Raw genomic sequence first — 21161 nt, 5'->3', positions numbered from 1 at the left:
CCCGGGGTCTGTACCGGCCTGCCGGGGGGCTGTGCCGGCCTGCCGGTGGTCTGTGCACCCTGTGGGGGTCTGTACCGGCCTGCCGGGGGGCTGTGCCGGCCTGCCGGGGGGCTGTGCTGATGTCCGGGGGTCTGTGCAAGCATCGTCCGATGGGACTACAAGTCCCATCGGGCGATGCCTGCTACCATGACAGTGATTGACACATTAGCCAATGATGGGACAGTAGTAGTCCCATCATCCGGCTAATGTGTTAAATGTAAAAAAAAAAAAAAAAAAAAAATTACATGCTACATACATACAACATGCATACTACATACATGCTACATTCATACTACATACATGCTACATACATACTACATACATGCTACATACATACTGCATGCTACATACATACTACATACATACTACATGCATACTACATATATACTACATACATACTACATACATGCTGCATGCTACATATATACTACATGCATGCTACATACATACTACATATATACTACATGCATGCTACATACATACTACATACTACATATATACTACATACATACTACATATATACTACATACATACTGCATGCTACATACATGCTACATACATACTACATACATACTACATACATACTACATGCATGCTACATGCATGCTACATGCATGCTACATGCATGCTACATGCATGCTACATACATACCACATACATACTACATGCTACATACATACCACATATATACTACATACATACAATACATTCATACAATACATACATAGACATACAGTACATATAACATAGAGTAACATACTTACCAATACTTGTCACATTGTTCCCCGAAGCCATTGTCTATTCCGGGATAAATATTAACATAACAAACCACAAAAATACTCACCCACGATCCGAAGCAGTCCACGAGTGTGTCCCACGACGATCTTGGGTAGAGAACTGCAGCATCAGATGATGCTGCCGTTCTCTACGGGCTGTAGGAATCCAATGACGGAAGGTAGGTATCCTTCCGCACTGTATTCCTCCGCCACTTAAAAAAAAAATCCCTAGTCTCACTTTATGCCATTGCTGTGTGGGAATTTCCCACACAGCAATGGCATAAAGTGAGACTAGGGACTTTTTTTTTTTTAAGTGGCGGAGGAATACAGTGCGGAAGGATACCTACCTTCCGTCATTGGATTCCTGCAGCCCGTAGAGAACGGCAGCATCATCTGATGCTGCAGTTCTCTACCCAAGATCGTCGTGGGACACACTCGTGGACTGCTTCGGATCGTGGGTGAGTATTTTTGTGGTTTGTTATGTTAATATTTATCCCGGAATAGACAATGGCTTCGGGGAACAATGTGACAAGTATTGGTAAGTATGTTACTCTATGTTATATGTACTGTATGTCTATGTATGTATTGTATGAATGTATTGTATGTATGTAGTATATATGTGGTATGTATGTAGCATGTAGTATGTATGTGGTATGTATGTAGCATGCATGTAGTATGTATGTAGCATGCATGTAGTATGTATGTAGTATGTATGTAGTATGTATGTAGTATATATGTAGTATGTAGTATGAATGTAGTATATATGTAGTATGTATGTAGCATGTAGTATGTAGCATGCATGTAGTATATATGTAGTATGTATGTAGTATGTATGTAGCATGCATGTAGTATATATGTAGTATGTAGCATGTAGTATGTATGTAGCATGCATGTAGTATGTAGCATGTAGTATGTATGTAGCATGCATGTAGTATATATGTAGTATGTATGTAGTATGTATGTAGCATGTAGTATGTAGCATGCATGTAGTATATATGTAGTATGTAGCATGTAGTATGTATGTAGCATGCATGTAGTATATATGTGTTATGTATGTAGCATGTAGCATGCATGTAGTATGTATGTAGTATATATGTGGTATGTATGTAGCATGCAGTATGTATGTAGCATGCATGTAGTATATATGTAGTATGTATGTTGCATGTAGTATTTATGTAGTATGAATGTAGCATGTATGTAGTATGTAGTATGAATGTAGCATGTATGTAGTATGCATGTTGTATGTATGTAGCATGTAATTTTTTTTTTTTTTTTTTTTTTTTTACATTTAACACATTAGCCGGATGATGGGACTACTACTGTCCCATCATTGGCTAATGTGTCAATCACTGTCATGGTAGCAGGCATCGCCCGATGGGACTTGTAGTCCCATCGGACGATGCCTGCACAGACCCCCGGAGCCTGCACAGACCACCGGCAGGCCGGCACAGCCCCCCAGCAGGCCGGCACAGCCCCCCGGAGCCTGCACAGCCCCCCGGCAGGCCGGCACAGCCCCCCGGAGCCTGCACAGCCCCCCGGCAGGCCGGCACAGCCCCCCGGCAGGCCGGCACAGCCCCCCGGAGCCTGCACAGACCACCGGCAGGCCGGCACAGACCACCGGAGCCTGCACAGACCCCCTGGCAGGCCGGCACAGCCCCCCGAAAGGCCCGTACAGACCCCAGAGAGGCTGTACAAGGGCAGGAAAGGGTTTTTCTTATTCCGATACCGGAAGTCCCATAGACTTGAATGGGACTTCCGTTATCGGAATCGGCGATACCGATACTTTTTTTAAAGATCGGCCGATACCATCCGATACGATACTTTGAAGTATCGGACGGTATCGCTCAACTCTATTCACAACGTTTCTAAGTAACATAGTAACATAGTTTTGAAGGCTGAAGGAAGACCTTATGTCCATCTAGTTCAGCCTATTTTTAGTGCAGCTGTTCTGCATTGTTGATCCAGGGGAAGGCAAAAAACTCACAGAGTAGAAGCCAATTTTCTCCATAGGGAAAAAAATTCCTTCCCCTAAGCTGGGTCAACCATCTACCTATAATATTCTGTTATTCGTAACCTTCTATACTGTTACTCACAAAAAAAGCCTCCATTCCTTTCTTAAATTCATTCAGTGAGTTGGCCATCACCACTTCCTCAGGAAGAGAATTCCAGAGCCTCACTGCTCTTACTGTGAAGAACCCTCTTCTATGCTGGTGCAGAAATTGTCTTTCCTCCAAACGAAGAGAATGCCCCCTTGTTCTTGTCACAGTCCTTGGTACAAACAGTTCATTGGAGAGATCTCTGTATTGCCCTCTGATATATTTGCACATATATATTAGGTCTCCCCTAAGTCTTCTCTTTTCTAGAGTAAATAGACCTAATTTTGATAACCTTTCTGGGTATTGTAGTGAACCAACCCCATTTATCATTTTAGTAGCCCGCCTTTGAATCCTTTCAAGTTCAGTAAAGTGATGCAGACGATCTGAAATTATATTTCTGCTGGGCTCTAATGGGTTTATTATAATCACGTCACATTTTCAAGGAAGCAAAACTTTGGAAAAAATGTGTTGCCCAGTGTAACATGGAGATTTGTCATTTCCTAATGATATCATTGCATTACATATTTAGGATTGGTACAATCTAATATATTATATTTATTCAGATTTTTTTATTCAGATTTTAGGAACAAATGTGCTGGCAAATCCTGATAATGGAAAATCGTAGCCCCCGGAGATCCATGAGTCTGTCAGTGTGAGTATCACAGATGGAGATGTCTGTGTGTAATGACTCTATAGAATAGGTGACTCTCACTTTTTGTATTGAAGAACTGAAATCAATTCCCTTTTGATGATCTTCTAATGATGTGAGAGGCTCCTGTATAGAGACTCTCCTTTTTTCCATGATCGGGGCTCTTGTTTAGGAATCTAATGTACGGAGTGTGACCTGGTCAATTTCTTATGGACTAATATGTAGACTCATTTTATAGTACTGACCTAGAAAACAAGGATTCTGAAATCTCAGCGTTTTTTTAAATCAGTGGTTTGTCAAGTGTTTCAGGAGTTTTGCAGCAAATTTTACTTATTCAAGTGAATTAAAAAATGCATGTAAAAGCACAGCAAATACTTGTATTCAGCACGGGAAAAAACCAGACAGAGCCAGAAAACAGTCACATGCCATACGGACCATCAGAGTGACAGAGTGATGCTAGCCCATTGTGACATCACTGGCGATGCTAGCCCATTATGACATCACTGGTGATGCTAGCCCATTGTGACATCACTGGTGATGCTAGCCCATTGTGACATCACTGGTGATGCTAGCCCATTATGACATCACTGGTGATGCTAGCCCATTATGATATCACTGGTGATGCTAGCCCATTATGACATCACTGGTGATGCTAGCCCATTATGACATCACTGGTGAAGCTAGCCCATTATGACATCACAGGTGATTCTTGGCCATTGTGACATCACAGCTCAGTCCCTACTTATAGAATGTTCACAGGGTCACCGGTGCCATTTATGGTTCTATAGTGACTGAGAGCGTTTGCAATTTTTCACTATGTCTGGATTATGTCTGAGCGATTTTCAGGTAGATGCTCTGTTGGAGACTCTTACCAACAATCTCCCTAACACTGAGCTTCTACCACCCGATGGCGTCCTCTGCTTCACTCACCGGCTGGTGGTGGAGCTAGTCAATGACTGCCTGACCAAAAACAATGAAGATAAACTAACATCAGAGTATCTGACGGATTTACGTCACAACATCAGAACATTACTACAGCAGGTAAGTGGCGGACACTCGGCACAAATCTTCTCCATAGTCATAGATAATAATGGTGGGAGAGAAGCTTCTTTCCTTCCATATAAAACACAACGAGTCCCTAGATATGGAGTCGTTGTATCTGCAGAGAGGAGCAGAGGACACATACAATGGCCGCCTCCATTGTTTCCTTTCTTATCTCTGAATTTTTCTTTTTGTGTCTTTTCTTCTTTATAGGCTGAAAATAGATCTCAATATGGAGATTTGGCTTTTGTTAAGGAACTGGCCGAAGAAGTCCTGCGTGTATTAGAAGGTCCGGCCTGCTCGCCGGAACGCCCGGTAAGGAGCCATCATCTTCTCTATCACACGTCCTTGTTTTCTGATCTTCTCCAGATCACCAATCAGATATCAGAAGATCTGGTGTCACATAATCCACATAAGTGAGAGACGTTTCTAAGAAAAGTTCTCATGATGGCGCGTGATTTGTAGAGTTACAGTTGGTGCATCAGTAAATGTTGGTTTACTCCTTCCTGATTCATGTATTTGGTGATTTAGTGAAATCTTCCACATATTAATTAACTGTATTATATCTATCAGGAAACACCAGAAGGCGACGACGAATATGGGGCGACTGTGACCCAGGAAACCCCTGACTCTAATAGGAGTCAGCCGGAGCTGAGCAGCGATCTGATCACAGGTGAACCGATCACATAACCTCCTACAATGAATCTCCAGATATTACACAGCAGGGAATAATGGCAGATCACTCTCTACTCCATGGAATGGGACCTGTCAGCACATGTTATATATAGGAGTGGTGGGATGACGGTGTAGGACGTTCCCCTATTATATACAGATATTACACAGCAGGGAATAATGGTAGATCACTCTCTACTCCATGTAATGGGACCTGTCAGCACATGTTACATATAGGAGTGGTGGGATGATGGTGTAGGACGTTCCCCCTATTATATCCAGATATTACACAGCAGGGAATAATGGCAGATCACTCTCTACTCCATGTAATGGACCTGTCAGCACATATTACATATAGGAGTGGTGGGATGACGGTGTAGGACGTTCCCCTATTATATCCAGATATTACACAGCAGGGAATAATGGCAGATCACTCTCTACTACATGTAATGGAACCTGTCAGCACATATTACATATAGGAGTGGTGGGATGACGGTGTAGGACGTTCCCCTATTATATCCAGATATTACACAGCAGGGAATAATGGCAGATCACTCTCTACTCCATGGAATAGGACCTGTCAGCACATGTTACATATAGGAGTGGTGGGATGACGGTGTAGGACGTTCCCCTATTATATACAGATATTACACAGCAGGGAATAATGGTAGATCACTCTCTACTCCATGTAATGGGACCTGTCAGCACATGTTACATATAGGAGTGGTGGGATGACGGTGTAGGACGTTCCCCTATTATATCCAGATATTACACAGCAGGGAATAATGGCAGATCACTCTCTACTCCATGTAATGGGACCTGTCAGCACATGTTACATATAGGAGTGGTGGGATGATGGTGTAGGACGTTCCCCCTATTATATCCAGATATTACACAGCAGGGAATAATGGCAGATCACTCTCTACTCCATGTAATGGACCTGTCAGCACATATTACATATAGGAGTGGTGGGATGACGGTGTAGGACGTTCCCCTATTATATCCAGATATTACACAGCAGGGAATAATGGCAGATCACTCTCTACTCCATGTAATGGGACCTGTCAGCACATGTTACATATAGGAGTGGTGGGATGATGGTGTAGGACGTTCCCCCTATTATATCCAGATATTACACAGCAGGGAATAATGGCAGATCACTCTCTACTCCATGTAATGGACCTGTCAGCACATATTACATATAGGAGTGGTGGGATGACGGTGTAGGACGTTCCCCTATTATATCCAGATATTACACAGCAGGGAATAATGGCAGATCACTCTCTACTCCATGTAATGGAACCTGTCAGCACATATTACATATAGGAGTGGTGGGATGACGGTGTAGGACGTTCCCCTATTATATCCAGATATTACACAGCAGGGAATAATGGCAGATCACTCTCTACTCCATGGAATGGGACCTGTCAGCACATGTTACATATAGGAGTGGTGGGATGACGGTGTAGGATGTTCCCCTATTATATACAGATATTACACAGCAGGGAATAATGACAGATCACTCCCTACTCCATGTAATGGGACCTGTCAGCACATGTTACATATAGGAGTGGTGGGATGACGGTGTAGGACGTTCCCCTATTATATACAGATATTACACAGCAGGGAATAATGGCAGATCACTCTCTACTCCATGTAATGGAACCTGTCAGCACATATTACATATAGGAGTGGTGGGATGACGGTGTAGGACGTTCCCCTATTATATCCAGATATTACACAGCAGGGAATAATGGCAGATCACTCTCTACTCCATGTAATGGAACCTGTCAGCACATATTACATATAGGAGTGGTGGGATGACGGTGTAGGACGTTCCCCTATTATATCCAGATATTACACAGCAGGGAATAATGGCAGATCACTCTCTACTCCATGTAATGGAACCTGTCAGCACATATTACATATAGGAGTGGTGGGATGACGGTGTAGGACGTTCCCCTATTATATACAGATATTACACAGCAGGGAATAATGACAGATCACTCCCTACTCCATGTAATGGAACCTGTCAGCACATATTACATATAGGAGTGGTGGGATGACGGTGTAGGACGTTCCCCTATTATATACAGATATTACACAGCAGGGAATAATGGCAGATCACTCTCTACTCCATGTAATGGAACCTGTCAGCACATATTACATATAGGAGTGGTGGGATGACGGTGTAGGACGTTCCCCTATTATATCCAGATATTACACAGGAGGGAATAATGGCAGATCACTCCCTACTCCATGTAATGGACCTGTCAGCACATGTTACATATAGGAGTGGTGGGATGACGGTGTAGGATGTTCCCCTATTATATACAGATATTACACAACAGGGAATAATGGCAGATCACTCTCTACTCCATGTAATGGAACCTGTCAGCACATATTACATATAGGAGTGGTGGGATGACGGTGTAGGATGTTCCCCTATTATATACAGATATTACACAACAGGGAATAATGGCAGATCACTCTCTACTCCATGTAATGGAACCTGTCAGCACATATTACATATAGGAGTGGTGGGATGACGGTGTAGGATGTTCCCCTATTATATACAGATATTACACAACAGGGAATAATGGCAGATCACTCTCTACTCCATGTAATGGAACCTGTCAGCACATATTACATATAGGAGTGGTGGGATGACGGTGTAGGATGTTCCCCTATTATATACAGATATTACACAGCAGGGAATAATGGTAGATCACTCTCTACTCCATGTAATGGGACCTGTCAGCACATGTTACATATAGGAGTGGTGGGATGATGGTGTAGGACGTTCCCCCTATTATATCCAGATATTACACAGCAGGGAATAATGGCAGATCACTCTCTACTCCATGTAATGGACCTGTCAGCACATATTACATATAGGAGTGGTGGGATGACGGTGTAGGACGTTCCCCTATTATATCCAGATATTACACAGCAGGGAATAATGGCAGATCACTCTCTACTACATGTAATGGAACCTGTCAGCACATATTACATATAGGAGTGGTGGGATGACGGTGTAGGACGTTCCCCTATTATATCCAGATATTACACAGCAGGGAATAATGGCAGATCACTCTCTACTCCATGGAATAGGACCTGTCAGCACATGTTACATATAGGAGTGGTGGGATGACGGTGTAGGACGTTCCCCTATTATATACAGATATTACACAGCAGGGAATAATGGTAGATCACTCTCTACTCCATGTAATGGGACCTGTCAGCACATGTTACATATAGGAGTGGTGGGATGATGGTGTAGGACGTTCCCCCTATTATATCCAGATATTACACAGCAGGGAATAATGGCAGATCACTCTCTACTCCATGTAATGGACCTGTCAGCACATATTACATATAGGAGTGGTGGGATGACGGTGTAGGACGTTCCCCTATTATATCCAGATATTACACAGCAGGGAATAATGGCAGATCACTCTCTACTCCATGTAATGGAACCTGTCAGCACATATTACATATAGGAGTGGTGGGATGACGGTGTAGGACGTTCCCCTATTATATCCAGATATTACACAGCAGGGAATAATGGCAGATCACTCTCTACTCCATGTAATGGGACCTGTCAGCACATGTTACATATAGGAGTGGTGGGATGATGGTGTAGGACGTTCCCCCTATTATATCCAGATATTACACAGCAGGGAATAATGGCAGATCACTCTCTACTCCATGTAATGGACCTGTCAGCACATATTACATATAGGAGTGGTGGGATGACGGTGTAGGACGTTCCCCTATTATATCCAGATATTACACAGCAGGGAATAATGGCAGATCACTCTCTACTCCATGTAATGGGACCTGTCAGCACATGTTACATATAGGAGTGGTGGGATGATGGTGTAGGACGTTCCCCCTATTATATCCAGATATTACACAGCAGGGAATAATGGCAGATCACTCTCTACTCCATGTAATGGACCTGTCAGCACATATTACATATAGGAGTGGTGGGATGACGGTGTAGGACGTTCCCCTATTATATCCAGATATTACACAGCAGGGAATAATGGCAGATCACTCTCTACTCCATGTAATGGAACCTGTCAGCACATATTACATATAGGAGTGGTGGGATGATGGTGTAGGATGTTCCCCTATTATATCCAGATATTACACAGCAGGGAATAATGGCAGATCACTCTCTACTCCATGGAATGGGACCTGTCAGCACATGTTACATATAGGAGTGGTGGGATGACGGTGTAGGATGTTCCCCTATTATATACAGATATTACACAGCAGGGAATAATGACAGATCACTCCCTACTCCATGTAATGGGACCTGTCAGCACATGTTACATATAGGAGTGGTGGGATGACGGTGTAGGACGTTCCCCTATTATATACAGATATTACACAGCAGGGAATAATGGCAGATCACTCTCTACTCCATGTAATGGACCTGTCAGCACATATTACATATAGGAGTGGTGGGATGACGGTGTAGGACGTTCCCCTATTATATCCAGATATTACACAGCAGGGAATAATGGCAGATCACTCTCTACTCCATGTAATGGAACCTGTCAGCACATATTACATATAGGAGTGGTGGGATGACGGTGTAGGATGTTCCCCTATTATATCCAGATATTACACAGCAGGGAATAATGGCAGATCACTCTCTACTCCATGGAATGGGACCTGTCAGCACATGTTACATATAGGAGTGGTGGGATGACGGTGTAGGATGTTCCCCTATTATATACAGATATTACACAGCAGGGAATAATGACAGATCACTCCCTACTCCATGTAATGGGACCTGTCAGCACATGTTACATATAGGAGTGGTGGGATGACGGTGTAGGACGTTCCCCTATTATATCCAGATATTACACAGCAGGGAATAATGGCAGATCACTCTCTACTCCATGTAATGGACCTGTCAGCACATGTTACATATAGGAGTGGTGGGATGACGGTGTAGGATGTTCCCCTATTATATACAGATATTACACAGCAGGGAATAATGGCAGATCACTCTCTACTCCATGTAATGGAACCTGTCAGCACATATTACATATAGGAGTGGTGGGATGACGGTGTAGGACGTTCCCCTATTATATACAGATATTACACAGCAGGGAATAATGACAGATCACTCCCTACTCCATGTAATGGAACCTGTCAGCACATATTACATATAGGAGTGGTGGGATGACGGTGTAGGACGTTCCCCTATTATATACAGATATTACACAGCAGGGAATAATGGCAGATCACTCTCTACTCCATGTAATGGAACCTGTCAGCACATATTACATATAGGAGTGGTGGGATGACGGTGTAGGACGTTCCCCTATTATATCCAGATATTACACAGGAGGGAATAATGGCAGATCACTCCCTACTCCATGTAATGGACCTGTCAGCACATGTTACATATAGGAGTGGTGGGATGACGGTGTAGGATGTTCCCCTATTATATACAGATATTACACAACAGGGAATAATGGCAGATCACTCTCTACTCCATGTAATGGAACCTGTCAGCACATATTACATATAGGAGTGGTGGGATGACGGTGTAGGATGTTCCCCTATTATATACAGATATTACACAACAGGGAATAATGGCAGATCACTCTCTACTCCATGTAATGGAACCTGTCAGCACATATTACATATAGGAGTGGTGGGATGACGGTGTAGGATGTTCCCCTATTATATACAGATATTACACAACAGGGAATAATGGCAGATCACTCTCTACTCCATGTAATGGAACCTGTCAGCACATGTTACATATAGGAGTGTGCAGCAAGGGTGGGGGTCCTCATTCATGTGATGATTGGGGGTCCGCCACCACTTACCTTACATTAATCTATGGATGCACCATACGTCCGTATTATTCCCGTTTACAGACGTCTTGTTATTTCTCCCTTATGTTGCAGTATTATGTATGTAGGATTGATATCGACTAATATATTTTATTTCTTCATCACTTTATCACTATTTTAGTACCATCAGCGCTGGCGAATCCCAACAGTGGAATCTGTGGGATCCCGGAGATCCAAGAATCTGCCGGTGTAAGTATTATAGAGCCATAGGGGGTGTCTGTGTATCACCAGATCATGGGGTGTGAGTGACCCATCCAGTATTATCCCCATATAACCATGGGACGGCTCTGTTCTAAGCGTAGATGACTCTATGGTGTTAGAGAATAGTATTTATAGTAAATGGAATCTGTCACCAGGTTTATGCTGCTGACAGATTCATCCTGAGATGTTTTCCTGCAGCTTCTAGATCTTAGTATTATTTCTTATTCTTTTTTAGGACTTGATGAAATCATTGATCCCGGCAGGAGAACCGCGTATGCGCGACTATGAAACATCTAAACTGATCGGCAGAGGAGGTTTTGGGTGAGATTTCTATTCCCATAATCCCCATTTCTCAGGGTTCCCTATGACAATGCTTCGGCCTCTGTGCTCTGCCAGTCAGTGTTGTCATAGGGAAACGATTGGAGTCCACATCTCCAGGTCACTATTCAGCTCAGTTATATACAGCTGAGCGAACTGTTCTGTAACCAATCAGTCTGTAAGGAAAGGGATGATATAATAGACGACACTCCCCGGTCCTAGACCTCCTCTGCTCTTCTGCTTCCGCCTACACCAGTTTCCCTGTCCTCCGCATCGATCTTAGGTTTTTTGGGGCCCCATTATGGAGCTGATAAGAGTAATTGGTTGCACACGGTCACGTGAGGGGTGACACGATACTGACGGTAATGACATCTGCACCCCCACCCTCCACCATAACCATGTGAGTCTGATCACCGGCCCCAGCAGCAGGAGGAAGAACAGCCAAAGACCGGCACAGAGGACGGAGCACTGCAATGATGGATGGGCAGGGACGAGGACAAGTGGGTCTAATGTGTTTAATTAAATTTTAACCTCTTCCTGCCCCTCCATTTATTCTGCCACGGGCTGTGGAGAAAGCCAGAAACCAACTTCTTACGACTATTGGAGCATTTTCAATTTTATCCAATTTTTATTTTTACTGAATCCTATCTATTGGTGGGTTATAGGGAATCTGCCCAAGATGAATTTCGGTAGATTCTCTCATCTACAATGTGACCTGGTGAGGGCAGACGTGGCGTGGTGCAGACCTCCCATCATCTATGGAGTGTTATTTCATGGGTTCTAGATGTGGATTTCTAGCTGGTATTAAACATTAGTATAAAAGATCATGGAATGACTTGTGTATATAGACTGTTAATAAGGCTTTATTATAAACCATGGATTCTCCTTCTCTTCAGGGCCGTCTACCTAGTGCGCCACAAAGAATCACAACAGACCTTTGCCATGAAGAAAGTGACCAAGAGGAGCCTGAAAACTCCTATTAGAGTGGACATGGCCTTTCTGGAGCGGGACATCCTAACATTCGCAGATTGTCCCTTTGTGGCCTCCATGCTCTGCTCTTTCCCTACGAGATCTGACCTTTGTATGGTCATGGAGTATGTAGGAGGTAGGACCCACACCTTGTGTTATATTCAGCCCATGTCTGCTGACATCTTATCACCTCTCACATCATTAAGACTTATCCCCATGGACGGTTACATCCCCACAGAGCATTTACTATAGGTTATCTCTTACCATGGTGCCCGGAAAGTCATTGATGTGTGGGATCTCCCTGTCGGTCCGCACTGAGCACGTCAATATCTCCAGCTGTAGACGAGATGTGACATCACTTTATGTCATTAGTTACTTGGACAACAATTTCATCATGACCTCAGACTAATATTCTGTACATTCTGTGCTTATATTCTCCTGCCCCAATGTTTCTGCTCACTTCTCTTTATAGATCATGGTGTTCTGCTGTATAAACCCCTCACCGGTCATATTTCCTTTCTTCTATAGGTGGAGACTGTCGGACCCTTCTAAACATGATGGGTCATTTCCCTGTCTTGTTGGCCCGCTTGTACTTTGCAGAAGCGGTCCTTGGTGTGGAATACCTGCATAGTTACGGTGTGGTGCACAGAGACCTGAAGCCGGAGAAGTAAGTGCATACCTGTAGTATAACAAAGGGGGGAAGTTATCCCTTATCATCTCACGGACAATAAAGCTAAAATCATCTTCTCTTTCACAGCTTCCTGATAACATCTGCTGGACATATTAAAATTAGCGACTTTGGACTTTCAAAAGTTGGTGTCATGATACCACACACCAACATCTACAAGCAATCAGCAGAGGACATCTCCAGAGAGTTCCAGGATGAGGAGGTCAGCATTACACACAGGAACTTAGCTTGTTCTGTACAAATCTCATAACTCTATTTTCTCTTCCCCACATTCTTCATTTTTAGACAGCTTTTCCACTGATATTTTATCTTCTCTAATTCTGTTATTATGTCAAGAACTTGTCATAATAATCGTTTCATCGATTCTCATCTCTATCTTCTGTTGGTTTCCAGGTGTGCGGCACCCCGTGGTACACAGCCCCTGAGGTCATCCTGAAGAAAGGCTACGGAAGACCTATTGACTGGTGGTCAATGGGCATCATATTATATGAATTTGTCCATGGCTATACACCATTTGATGGGGATTTCCAAACTGGGCTGAATAAAAATATTGTCGGTGGTAAGTAGAATAATCCCATCATTGCTTTGCCTGGTTACATGGCTTTAGTTATTTCCTTTGCTTTACCTTATAGTCCAATACAGAGGATTTATTTTCTGTAACTTTCTATATAACAGGAGATATAATTTGGGATACTTATCAAGCTACTCTATCCGATGATCAGGACCCCATCACTCAGCTGCAGGACCTCATCACTCAGCTGCTCAGTATAAATCCTGTGGATAGCCTTCTGCAGGACCTCATCAGTCAGCTGCTCAGAGCAAATCCTGTGGATAGACTTGGGACAGGTAACAGATACAATAATATCAATATTCCCTTGTTACACCGATGACGTATCACTCATGTCCATGAGGATCATTACTTCTCTATCAGCTTCATCATTTATAGTTCTCCCTACTAAGATTTTCATTCTATTTCCTACATGTCTGCTCAGTTGTGTAATTAGTTCTAATTAAGATAAACTGTTCAGATATGAAGCTGTCTCTGACAATGTCCGAATCACTTTTGTTTTCCTTTATCCAGGAGGAGCTTTTGAGATCAGGGGTCATCCATTTCTTGTTGACTTAGACTTTGATTCCCTTCTAAGTCAAAAGCTAGTGTACGTTCCTCAGCTTGTGGACACCAGCTTATTTACCAGTAAGTAGAAGGAGCCATCATCTAGACTAAGTGTCTGTTTGTCTCGTCTTCCTTATTTTGTGACAATTGGTTCCCATTAATAAATGGTGACTCTATTATACTGACAATCTCTAATAACACTTCATTACCTATGTCTTGCAGACCTTTGGGATATGAAGAAACATCTGGTCTCAGAGGATGAGAAGGCCACAAGTGAGGACAATGAGAGCCTTGACTTTAAAAATTTTACATCATCTTCTGAAAGGCTTTTTAAAGTAAGTATGTGATTAATAAATCAAAAATATGTATAAAAAGACCTATGAAGGTAGACATACAATTATTTCATATCTTATTGCTTCCGCATGTAGCTCCTTACCACCGCTAACAGAATGAAGATTAATGAGAATCCCAAGTCTTCTCCAGATTGTACCCTAGAATCCAGCACAAATATCTCAGAAATGTGAGTAGATTATGGGGCTATTACTGGGATCTCTAGGCTGATTATGTGCACACCAAATATGGGACATAAATATCATAATATCAAATGCAACATCCACCATCCCATGGTTAGCAGTCAATGTGCTTTTGGCCTTAGTAATTGCTGGTGATAACAGCCTATGATCGAGGCCAGTCATGCATTTTTAGAACTGCCCACTCTGAAGGAGAGATGTATTATTATATGCCAGATATTCATGGTAGTTGTTTTCCACTCTACTCGATAAAAGTTAGTTTTGAGCAGAAGACCTTCCCCGCTATGGCAGTCATATGTCCTATTAGGCCTTATTGTCGGTGTTCTTATAGTGAGACAACCCCTTTTATAATGCGTTTACTTGTGATTTACATGTTTTTCTTCTTCCAAACAGGCAGAAAGAATCTGTTCCCTTATCTGATAGCGACAACGCTATTTATTTCTTGCCATTCTTGTTCCAACTGTCAGGTATGTCCATGTCTACAGCACCTACAATGGGAATGTTGACTTCAAGGCTCCAATATTTCCACATGGTTTTTCTGTAATAGGTCTCTTAAGTTTTCCATGTTTCATGTATAAATGGTGACCATGTTATACTGACAACCTCTAATAACACTTCATTACCTATGTCTTCTAGATCATTCTGAGATGAAGAAACATCTGGACTCAGAGGATGAGGAGGATCCCGAGTCCCCTCCAGAGTGTGCACCAAAATCTAGCACAAATGTCTCAGAAAAGTAAGTAGCTTATGGGGTCATTACTGGGAGCTCATCACCAAATATAGGATATAAATACCATAATATCACATGCAGCATCCACCATCCCATGATTAGCGGTCATTGTGCATTTGGTCTTAGTAACTTCTTCTGATAACAGCCCATAATTGTGGATGGTTATGCATTTTTAGTGCTGCCCCCAACACTGTAGGAGAGATGTCGTATAATATGCCAGATATTCTTGGTACTTGTTTTCTGCTCCACTCCATAAAAGTTAGTTTTGAGCAGAAGACCTTCCCCACTATGGCAGTCATATGTCCTATTAGGCCTTATAGTCGGTGTTCTTATAGTGAGACAACCCCTTTTATAATGCGTTTACTTGTGATTTACTTGTTTTTCTTATTCCATACAGGCAGAAAGAATCTGTCCTCATATTTGATAGTGATGATTCTGCTTTTCGCTTGCCATCCTTGTCCCATCTATCAGGTATGTCCATGTCTACAGCACCAACAATGTGAATGTTGACTTCAAGGCTCAAATATCCATACATGGTTTTTATGTTTTCCATGTTTCATGTATAAATGGTGACTATGTTATACTGACAACCTCTAATAACACTTCATTACCTATGTCTTGTAGATCATTCTGAGATAAAGAAACATCTGGACTCAGAGGATGAGGAGGATCCCGAGTCCCCTCCAGAGTGTGCACCAAAATCCAGCACAAACGTTTCAGAAAAGTAAGTAGATTATGGGGTCATTACTGGGAGCTCATCACCAAATATAGGCCATAAATACCATAATATCACATGCAGCATCCACCATCCCTTGGTTAGCGGTCATTGTGCATTTGGCATTAGTAACTTCTGGTGATAACAGCCCATAATTGTGGATGGTTATGCATTTTTAGTGCTGCCCCCCAACACTATAGGAAAGATGTCATATAATATGCCAGATATTCATGGTAGTTGTTTTCTGCTCTGCTCTATAAAAGTTAGTTTTGAGCAGAAGACCTTCCCCACTATGGCAGTCATATGTCCTATTAGGCCTTATAGTCGGTGTTCTTATAGTGAGACAACCCCTTTTATAATGCGTTTACTTATGATTTACTTGTTTTTCTTCTTCCATACAGGCAGAAAGAATCTGTCCTCATATTTGATAGTGACGATTCTGCTTTTCTCTTGCCATCCTTGTCCCATCTATCAGGTATGTCTATGTCTACAGCACCAACAATGTGAATGTTGACTTCAAGGCTCAAATATCTCCACATGGTTTTTATGTTTTCCATGTTTCATGTATAAATGGTGACTACGTTATACTGACAACCTCTAATAACACTTCATTACCTATGTCTTGTAGATCATTCTGAGATAAAGAAACATCTGGACTCAGAGGATGAGGAGGATCCCGAGTCCCCTCCAGAGTGTGCACCAAAATCCAACACAAACGTTTCAGAAAAGTAAGTAGATTATGGGGTCATTACTGGGAGCTCATCACCAAATATAGGACATAAATACCAGAATATCACATGCAGCACCCACCATCCCATGGTTAGCGGTCATTGTGCATTTGGCTTCAGAAACCATTGGTGATAACAGCCAATATCTGCCGCCGGTCGTGCATTTTTCGTGCTGCCTACACTGTAGGAGAGATGTAGTATTACATGCCACACATTCTTAGTAGAAGGTAGCGTTGAGCAGAAGACCTTCCCTACTATGGCAGTCATATCTCCCATTAGGCCTTATAGTTGGTGTTCTTATAGACAACCCCTTTTATAATGTGTTTACTTGTGATTTATGAGTTTTTTTCTTCCTAACAGGCAGAAAGGATCTGTCCCCGTATCTGATGGAGACGACGACGCTATTACCATCTTACCATCCTCGTCCCCACTATCAGGTATGTCCATGTCTACAGCAAAAACAATATGAATGTTGACTTCAAGGCTCCAATATCTCCACATGGTTTTTCTGTAATAGGTCTCCTTTGTTATTTATGTTGCCCATGGGCCCATACTGCATCTCTATTTCACTAATTTTGCACAGGAGCTTTTTCATGGATTCTGTGAGATGCGTTGTGGGATCCAATAACCTACATCATCATAAGGCGACATTGTCTCCTATAGTAGAATATCGCTCATCAGTGATGCACCACATGGCGGCACACAGGACGCTTACTGCTCTATATCAGTGACACATCTAATGCCCCTCAGATGGGATTATGTACATTATATAGGACTTATTCTGCCCTATTATGATATAATACCAGATTATCAGGACTATAGGAGACAGGACTAGAACAATCCTATTATATACAGGAGACAAAGCAGATCCCATTAGGATATGGCGTTACTGAGGTTTTGTTTTTTACTTTCTGATCAGATTTTCCAGCTCAGACAGAAAGAATATCTGCAACAAATCTGAGTAATAAAGAAGAAAAATCAGAAAAAGGAAAAAAGGGGAAAAAGAGACGAGGTAAGTGTGAGAATCAGCCCCATGCTGTGTGATGTCAGTGAGAATCACTCATGTGGAGCAGATGTCATCTGTCAGTGATGGGATTATCACATGTATGATGGCTGACAATGACCCCTGACCTCTGTGTGATAATATTCCTCTGCCGTCCGGCCACAGTGACCGCACAGTAGTATCATGTCCGATGGCGTCCCATCACTTACATTATATTCACTTCTCTTCTCATAGGCTCCATCTTCCGCCGGATCTTATCATCCTGCCGGCATGGATTATCCAGGGCTGCTCGAGTATTTGCTTGTTGTCACTGTTGCCCTAGAACCATCTGAAAGACAGGAAACCTAAGCATCCAGCGCCCTGAAGCCCAGCAGATCCACCATCACTGCTGGGCACAAAAGCGGGACTAACTCCTAGCCGCGGTCTACGGACCAAACATTGGGCATGGGCAGGGCCTTGGGGGCAGATCCCAAGTGCGCTCAACCATGTGAAATTGGAATCATGGAAAAGTTGACAGTGATTTCTCATCTTTACAACAAAATTTACAAAACCATTTTTTTTTAGCGACCACCTGTCCCTCTGATTTCCCTTTGAGGGGTTTCTATGGCAGAAAATACCCAAAAGTGACACCATTCTAAAAACTGCACCCCTCAAGGTGCTCTAAACTACATTCAAGAAGATTATTAACCCTTCAGGTGCTTCACAGGAACTAAAGCAACGTGGAAGGAAAAATGGACACTTTAATTTTTCCAACAAAAATGTTCTTTTAGCATCAATTTTTTCATTTTCACATGGGCAACAGGATAAAATGGTTCGCAAAATTTGTTGAGCAATTTCTCCTGAGTAAACCGATACCTCATATGTGGTCATAAACCACTGTTTGGGTGCACGGCAGGGCTCGGAAGGGAAGGAGCGCTATTTGACTTTTTGAATGGAAAATATGCTGGAATATTTAGCGGTTGCCATGTCGCGTTTGGAGAGCCCCTGTGTACCTAAACATTGGAGCTCCCCCTCAAGTGACCCCATTTTGGAAACTAGACCCCCAAGGAACTTATCTAGATGCATATGAGCACTTTGAACCCCCAGGTGCTTCACAAATTGATCCATAAAAATGAAAAAGTACTTTTTTTTCACAAAAATTTTCTGTCAGAGACACCGCACTGAACTTGCTCACTGAGCCAGTGCGCGTGTCCTGAGTAAAGCGAACAGTGCTCAAAGATACCTGTGGAGCGGGCAGCAACCGAGTAGATGTGCACTTCACACCCGCAGGACCTGAAGCACGTGACTGCTAGGGGCGTGGCCTAAACTCCACAGAGCTAGGAGATGCAAGACAATTCCTAGCAGAGTAACTGCGAGACAAAGTTACCAAGGGGCATAGACAGTGAGAATAGTCAGGACGTAGCCAATGAGTCACACACAGATATAGCTGCAAGGTACCAGAGGGGCGAGCAGAGAGTAGTCAGGTCACAGGCAATGAGTCATACACAGATAGTTGCAAGGTACAAGAGGGGCGAGCAGAGAGTAGTCAAGTCACAGGCAATGAGTCATACACAGATAATAACGCAGTACAAAATCAACAGGCAAACTCACAATGGGAAACAGAATCGGGACAGAACCATATAAACAAGCTATAGCAACAAACAGGCACACGGGGGTCAGTACACTCGGCCAAAGGCAAAAGTATAACTGGCAGGGATTGAAGCTACCCAGGGGTTTATGAAGCTCTCCCAGAACCAGAAAGAGGCCACAATCATTAACCCCAAGTGTGCAGGTCAAAACCTGCACAGAGCTCCAGACATTAACCCCCCGGTGTGCAGCTCAAAAACCTGCACTGGGATCATGACAGTACCCCCCTCTCAACGGGGGGCCTCTGGACCCCCAGGCTTCCCCGGGTACTTGGCATGGAACGCCTGAACCAGGCGATCTGCATGTACCGAGCGAGCAGGGACCCATGAGCGCTCTTCTGGTCCATATCCCTTCCAGTGGACCAGGTACTGCAAAGAGCGGCGCACCCGCCGAGAGTCCACAATATGTCCGACCTCATACTCCAATTGACCCTCCACCAGCACTGGAGGAACAACAGTCTCATAGTTCTCTTTGACAGATCCTGCTGGTTTCAACAGAGACTTATGGAACACATTAGATATTTTTAAGGAGGCGGGGAGACGCAACCTATATGCCACAGGGTTGACTATCTCCATAATCTCGTACGGACCAATGAACTTTGGTCCCAACTTAACTGATGGTACCTTTAAGTTGATGTTACGCGTGGAGAGCCAAACCTTCTCTCCCACCTGAAACATGTCTCCCGAGGCTCTCTTTTTGTCCGCAAAATATTTGTATCTCCCCTGGGCTCGAGAGATATTACGCCGGACTTCAGCCCAGAGGTTTTTTAACCATTGAACGGACCCCTCTGCTCCTGGGCAACCGGAATCCACCCGAGAAAACTCCCCAAAATGCGGATTAAAGCCATAGTTAATCAGGAATGGGGACATGTTGGTGGACTGACTCACCCGGTTGTTAAAAGCGAATTCAGCCAACGGTAACGCATCACACCAATCCTCCTGTCTGGCGGAGGTCAGACACCTGAGAATTTGTTCCAGGGATTGATTGGTGCGTTCTGTCTGACCATTACTCTCCGGGTGATATGCCGACGAGAAGGAGAGTGAGATGCCCAATTTCATACAGAACGCCCTCCAAAATTTGGCCACAAACTGCACACCTCTGTCAGACACAACATTCAGGGGTACCCCATGCAATCGGACCACATGCTGCACAAACAATCTTGACAACGTTTCTGCTGAAGGTAATGCTGCCAAGGGAATGAAATGGGCCTGTTTAGGAAACCTATCCACCACCACCCAGATCACGGTATTGCCCCTGGAAGGTGGAAGGCCGGTAATAAAATCCATGGAAAGATGAGTCCATGGCCTATCAGGAACCGGTAAAGGTATGAGTTCCCCAGCCGGTCGGTTATGCGAGCTTTTGGAACGGGCACATATGT

General features: G+C 43.3%; 1 protein-coding gene and 1 long non-coding RNA gene across 2 annotated transcripts in view; both read left to right on the top strand.

Moving 5' to 3' along the window:
- LOC141101545 (microtubule-associated serine/threonine-protein kinase 3-like) overlaps positions 1-16854 on the top strand; it is a 71303-nt gene extending 54449 nt beyond the window's left edge. Inside the window, exons 2-17 of the mRNA XM_073590669.1 lie at positions 3489-3563; positions 4815-4916; positions 5175-5274; positions 11283-11350; positions 11598-11683; positions 12577-12785; positions 13178-13316; positions 13407-13539; positions 13731-13896; positions 14013-14183; positions 14419-14532; positions 14674-14786; positions 14880-14971; positions 15375-15448; positions 16109-16182; positions 16828-16854. Coding sequence (XP_073446770.1) covers positions 11604-11683; positions 12577-12785; positions 13178-13316; positions 13407-13539; positions 13731-13896; positions 14013-14183; positions 14419-14532; positions 14674-14786; positions 14880-14971; positions 15375-15448; positions 16109-16182; positions 16828-16854 — 1392 coding nt within the window. The 5' untranslated portion in view covers positions 3489-3563; positions 4815-4916; positions 5175-5274; positions 11283-11350; positions 11598-11603. The remainder of the gene's footprint in view (positions 1-3488; positions 3564-4814; positions 4917-5174; positions 5275-11282; positions 11351-11597; positions 11684-12576; positions 12786-13177; positions 13317-13406; positions 13540-13730; positions 13897-14012; positions 14184-14418; positions 14533-14673; positions 14787-14879; positions 14972-15374; positions 15449-16108; positions 16183-16827) is intronic.
- A 180-nt stretch (positions 16855-17034) lies between these two features.
- On the top strand, positions 17035-18166 carry LOC141101522 (uncharacterized). The gene is made up of 3 exons (XR_012234993.1): positions 17035-17154; positions 17515-17591; positions 18074-18166. It is a non-coding gene; the product is annotated as an uncharacterized lncRNA (long non-coding RNA).
- Positions 18167-21161: the final 2995 nt, after the last annotated feature.

Source organism: Dendrobates tinctorius, unplaced genomic scaffold (assembly GCF_039654945.1).
Source record: "Dendrobates tinctorius isolate UK_male_01 unplaced genomic scaffold, ASM3965494v1 ptg000119l, whole genome shotgun sequence".
NCBI classification, from domain to species: domain Eukaryota; kingdom Metazoa; phylum Chordata; class Amphibia; order Anura; family Dendrobatidae; genus Dendrobates; species Dendrobates tinctorius.
The sequence above is the reverse complement of the archived record's forward strand: the minus strand, read 5'-3'. Positions and strand labels throughout refer to the sequence as shown.